Source organism: Merops nubicus, unplaced genomic scaffold, assembly GCF_000691845.1.
Source record: "Merops nubicus isolate BGI_N331 unplaced genomic scaffold, ASM69184v1 scaffold24063, whole genome shotgun sequence".
NCBI classification, from domain to species: Eukaryota; Metazoa; Chordata; class Aves; order Coraciiformes; family Meropidae; genus Merops; species Merops nubicus.
Window position 1 is genome coordinate 7,352 of NW_008598586.1, and position 5,774 is coordinate 13,125.

Here is a 5,774-nt window from a genome sequence, read left to right on the forward strand (position 1 = left end):
CAGTCTAGGCACCTCGCCACACACCACAGATATACATCCATTATTCTCTTAGCTCCTCCAGATCACAAGGGAAACCCAGATCCCTTGTATGAGATCCCACTGTTTGCCACAGCCCATGGGAGCAGGCTATCAGACTCAACTTGACCACAAAGAGACAGGACACAAGAAATTGTCTCACTCTCAGTGCTGGTCCTCATATGATGGCTGCCACCAAAAGAAAGCCTAGTCCTGCTCTGAAACTCCAGCCAGGAGCATATCCAGCCCCAGTACAACACCTGGAGAGCCCTGACTCAGCGTAACAAGAAATTCCTGCGAAGGTCAGTACACATAAGGGAGCACAGCAACACCATTCCTTCCTCTGCTCTGGGTCTCTCCTAATCTACCCTCTGCACTGTGCTTCAGTGACCAACTGCAGATCCAAACACAAAAGCGAGGGCAGCCGCTCAGAGCCCAGAGACACAACTCAAAAAGCATCCATTGGGCATCCGAGCACCTGCAGCCTCTTCCCATCAGTTCTACCAGCAGCACAGTTCAGCCTCAGCACAGCTGCACCAGGGACCTGTCTCCCCTGTGCTTGCTAGCCACAGGGCAGACTGTGGCAGGGGACTGGCAACCTGCTGCCTCCCTTCGTCCCTATCCCCCAGGATATCGGGGCAGTCTATGCCGAGCACTCTCTGCCCTGTCTCCCCATCTCTCCCCCGCAGTCACAGCCAGGGTGCCCTACGCTCTACCTCCTCTGCGCTCCCACCTCAGCTGGGGGTCAGCTCTCTGGCCAAGACCAGGACCTCCGCAGAGACCTCCATCCCCCCACCTGAAGCAAGCGGAGGAGAAGGGAGTGCTGACCTGTCAGCGACACGATCTGCCCTCCAGCTCTGGCAGGGAAGCGGAAGACTGTCTGTTGTGCCTGCTGCAGCTGTCCAGCCGTACCCGTGACCACCTGGCCCTGCTGGCTGGAAAGAGCCAGGGAGTGCGGCTGTAACTGAGTGAGAGGAATGGTAGGGGTCCCCGGAGAAAGGGAAGCACCTGCCAAAAAGGGGGGAGAAAGAAAGGCCTTGTCACCACCATCTCTTTTCACTCCCCTCCAGGCTTCTCGGTGCTGCCCTGGGGTCCCAGCTCAGCTCCCTGCCACCACGCCCTTCCCAGCAGCAGGGCCAGCTAGCAGCACTCTAAGGCAACAGTGACTACAGGACCCTTCTCCAGCCACCGGCCTGGCTAGGCTCGGGCAAGGAATCCCAGCCAGGTTCACCCTACAGCAGTAACCACTCTGCTTCCTTCTGCCACGAGGTCTCCTCTCCTCTGGAGAGGGCAGCAACACACGCTCCGGGTGCGGAGACGGACGAGCGCAGTCCTCGGCCCTGAAGTGCACTGACCTGACATGAGGGTGAAGCCGGTGGGTAACGGCATGAGGCCCCCCGATGTCACTGCACTGGCTCCAGTCGTCTTCAGCACTGTCCCGTTGGCACTGGTGACGGCGTTGGGGCTGATGCTGGCAGACACTGGTGCCAGGTAATTAGTGATGGGAAATGAGGGGCCGCTGCTGACCTGCATGGAGGTCGAAGTGGTGGGAGCTGTCTGGATGGTGGACGTCGTCCCCGGCAGGTTGGTGACAGTGAACGCTGGTTTCAGTGTGTCCTGGGGAGGAAGAGATTGTGACAACTCAGACTAGCCCTTAGATGTGGCCAACATCTGCCCGTGAGACCAGAACAGGCTCCATAGGTTGCACCCCCAGGCTAAACTATCCCCCCCACAGCCTGCTGCCAGCACATGGAGCAGAGCCAGGGTAGCAGAGAGAAGTTGCTTGTACAAACATGAGAAGACTGTGCCCAATAATGTAGCATGAGAAGAGCTGGAGAGAGCTCAGCATAAACCTTGGATACAAGCCCAGGGCCACACAGGTCCCCTGAGAGACTTCCCTGCAAGACACCAGGGGACAAAGCAACCCTTTCCCTCCCCATGAGTCCCCATAGCCTCCAAGAAGAGAAGAGCCTCTTTCTCGCACACAACAGGCAAAAGAGGTCCTTGCAGGGACAGCTATAAAGACACAGTCTCCTGTCAAGAATACACACCACTTCCCTTATGGCAGGAAACATATGGCCAAGAACAAGCAGAGAACTAGCTCTTAAAGGCAGCTGTACACCAAAAGCACCAAGGGAGAGGTGAGGCCAAGCCCAGACACCAGAAAGGCCCAAACCCACCCCGATAGCTGCTTTGGCAGGCCCTAGGGAATGCCTCCACAAACCTCCTGGAGCAAAGGGAAGACCCTGGCAAGGAGAAACACCCATTTGCCAGTCCACTAGCAGGAAATAAGCACAAAGCAAATGCTTCAAGGGACCCCACATGTTAGCTACAGCCAGCACACGCCACGGTCCCATGCCGAGTGTTGGGAAGTCTATGCCTGGCTAAGGACAGCATCGCCAGGGAAGCTGAACACCTGGAGCAAAGGGCCCTGATGGCCAAAGCTAGCCCGAGAGGCTGGCCTCCTGGATCTGGGAACACGGGACGGACACACGTGCCAGTCTGTAGGGCAAGTAACACCCCGGCTTCCGCAGCCACAAAGCTCCACGGCTCCTGTCCTGCTCTGCTCAGCTGGCCAAAGGCAGATGCAGTGCACAGCTCCACAGGAGACCAGGCCCCAGGCGATCCGCCGCCCCGTGCCCTGCCACGGCTGCCGGCACGCCTGGCAAGAGATAAGGCTGCCACACTCCCACCCCTCCCGCTGCAGGCTGGTGGGCCCAGCTCTCCAGTGCTAAGACTTGTTCCCAGCTTGTCAAGCTGCCAGGAACGAGGAATTCACAGCTCAACGAACAGCTAAAAAAGGGAAGGCAGCCCATTTTGGACAGGGGGAGCCAATCCCGGGCACCCAACCGTGCCCCAGGGCCTGGGGAGGGAGGACAGCAACACTCCTCTGCCTTGGCACTGCAGTCCCCAAAGTCCAAATTAGAAGAGGCACGTGATAACGGAGCAGAGCCCAGCAGAGGCACTTTCCATTAGCTCAACCACAAACTCCTGCCATCCACATGGGACACGGACGCTGCGGGTGCCCTCCCCATGTGGGTGACAGGGCAGAGCTCCCACCAGCCCACTCGGCCAGGGCAGCCATGGTAGAGCAGGGCGGGTCCCGTTCCCAGCTGGTAAAGCCAGGCTTCCTCATCCCCAGATGTAGCCCTGAAGCTGTACACCCCTGAGATATAGTCCCCAGATAGCCAGGACATTTAGCCCCCACACTCTGCACTCTCAGGGCTAGAGAAGGCATCCCAAAAGAGTCACAGCAGCCTACTCAGAGGGATTCCCGGGACTCCCCAGAAGCACAAGGGCAACCCTCAGCAGGATCAGAACAGCAAAGGTAGTTGGCAGGGATGCTCAGCAGGCTCAAACCCTGCACACCCCACCTCTGACCTCCCTACTCTGCAACAGGTGAGACTCAGATTCCTCCCATCTTTGCTGTGTTTCTCTTGAGCTCCAGCAACAGCTCCCAGCACAGAAAGACAGCTGGAAGAGACCTTGGGACAGGACACCCGCTGCCTTCTCCCCATGCCTGTCCAGGATGCCTCAAAGCCCCTGAGCACCTTGGCTTCCCCCAGCACCCTGCAAAGCCCCCGCTACGTGCACGAGGCCAGCCTTCAATAGGAGCCAAGTTGTGGGTCAGACCCACATCACGCTACACGCTTGACAAATGCTATACAGTGTGAGTGGACCACAGGGTAGGGCTCAGGCCATCTGATGCCCATCCTGGACCACACTGGTGTCCTGGGGACAGAAACAATCCCACTCCAACGCTTCTAGGTGCTGCCTAGGACAATGCTGTCAACATGGTCCAGATCCCTAAGCCAGCATCATTACACAGATGTTGCAGGACAACTACCCTTGGGGGTACATGAGAAAACCACGTCTGGTCTCCAACACCTGGTCTTCATTCCAGATGGGGCAGAAAGTCCCATCTTTCTCACATGTCAAAGAGACATGACCAGATCAGTGCTACTCCCCTGCTCTCACTCCAGTGTAAAGCCTGAGTTGCCTCCAAAATCCCCTCTACCACATAACCACACTCAGGAAATTGCATGAGGGCACAGAAGATCAGACAGGTCAGTGCACAATGGAGATATAGCTGCTGTCTTGAAGGCACAGCATGCCCCAGTCCCAGCTGCAGTCCAAGCTCAGCTCCCAGGCATGGATTTTGGGATTGACACAGCCCAAGCATCTCATAGCTGCTGTTGGCCGTGGCACTGAGGAATGTCAGCAGGCTGCTGCCTGCAGGTACAGCCTGGCTGCATTACTGCCCACGCTGCTGCAGCAGCTAAACACAAGCAGGTCTGGTCCATACAGAGGTCCATACAGCAGAGTTCACAGGAAGACCAGGGAACAACAGCCCAACACTCTCAGAGCATCCTATGTGCTTCAACCTGACAGTCCAAGCACTTAATTTCCTGCCACCTTCTCCAATCCCAGCCCTGTGTACCACTCACTCGTCAGCATGGATGCCAGCCACCTAGCATGGCCCATCCACAGGCTCCCTTCATCCTCAAAGAGGTCTTCTTGGTCTATCTGAATTGGGATGATCTCTGTCAGACCACAAAACCAGGCTTCCAGCCCTGCAGAAGGCACAGCAGGCCTGGGAAGGGGGAGGGGGGGGAGTGTCCTCAGCCCTATGTCTTGCCATGACAAGAACCCTTAGCAGGCCAGGAGTGGGTTTAGCCAGAATGTCAAGCAGAAAGACAGGGCCACAGGGCTCCTCCAGCCCCATACCAAATGCTTGCTGTGGCCACAAGGCACCCCAAATTATTACCACTCACAACCCTGCAAGCTCCATCCCAGTACTTACATTGAGCACACTTCCTTTGGGACCACCTAGCCATATTTTCTGGGAAAATCTTAAGGGCCATGAAGCAGACAAGCCTCATGCCAGGGACAGGTCAGCTGCCACAGACAGCACTTCCTGCACCTCCAAATTACTCCAGGCACAGGTAATTTGTCTCATTACAAAATGCCCACAGGACTCGCCTTTTCATCTAGGAGAAGCCCAAGAGGCACAAGTCCTTTCAAACATGGGAGAAACTGCTGGTGACAGTGGGTTCCTTTGCCTACTGGAAAGGGCTGGCACAGCTCACACTAGGAATCAGAGGCACCCAGGGGAGTCATGCCAGACTGGGACAGCCAGGACTATTGTTGGGTTCCCATCAGCATGAAGCCTTCCCAGGGACTCTTTTGGGCTCCAGCACAGTGCTCTCCAGCCAGCAACATCTTGGCGCACCACCGCTCCTCCGCCTGCAGGAATCTTTGGGACCACTGATACCTCTCAGGGTTCGGCAGCTCAGTACAGCACTGCACACATGTGTCAAAGAGGGCATGGTGGAATTGTGGTTGCTGGGTACTTGGCAGTGCTGTGACCAGAGCTGTTGGGTTGCCACAGGATACAAACACACAGTTGGACACCCCCCCAAGCCCCAGAAAACATACTGGGCACCTCTCAGGGCTGCACTCGCACTCTACACAGGTACAGCAGAGCTGCAGCCAGCACCTCGCAGCACCCAAGGGCATTCCACACAGCCCTGGGAAGCTGTGGCACAACCCCCAGTGCAGCCTGTCATCCCAGACATGCATCATGTACTCCCCCCTGCCTCCCATCTCCAGGCAGGCGTGGACCCGAGTGTCAGCCTGCGGAAGAAACAGCAGGGATACGGAAGGCAGCTCTCTTGTCACAGCTCTGAGGAACAGCACCAGAGGATGCAGGGACAGGATGGGGCCCTTCCCGCAGACAATGGCCATCAATTGACTCT

General features: G+C 57.0%; 1 protein-coding gene across 1 annotated transcript in view; it reads right to left on the reverse strand.

Annotated features, from left to right (window-relative positions):
- SRF (serum response factor (c-fos serum response element-binding transcription factor)) overlaps nt 1–5,774 on the reverse strand; it is a 9,910-nt gene that overhangs the window by 3,258 nt on the left and 878 nt on the right. The window contains exon 2 of the mRNA XM_008937109.1: nt 1,371–1,632. Within this exon, the coding sequence (XP_008935357.1) occupies nt 1,371–1,632 (262 nt within the window). The remainder of the gene's footprint in view (nt 1–1,370; nt 1,633–5,774) is intronic.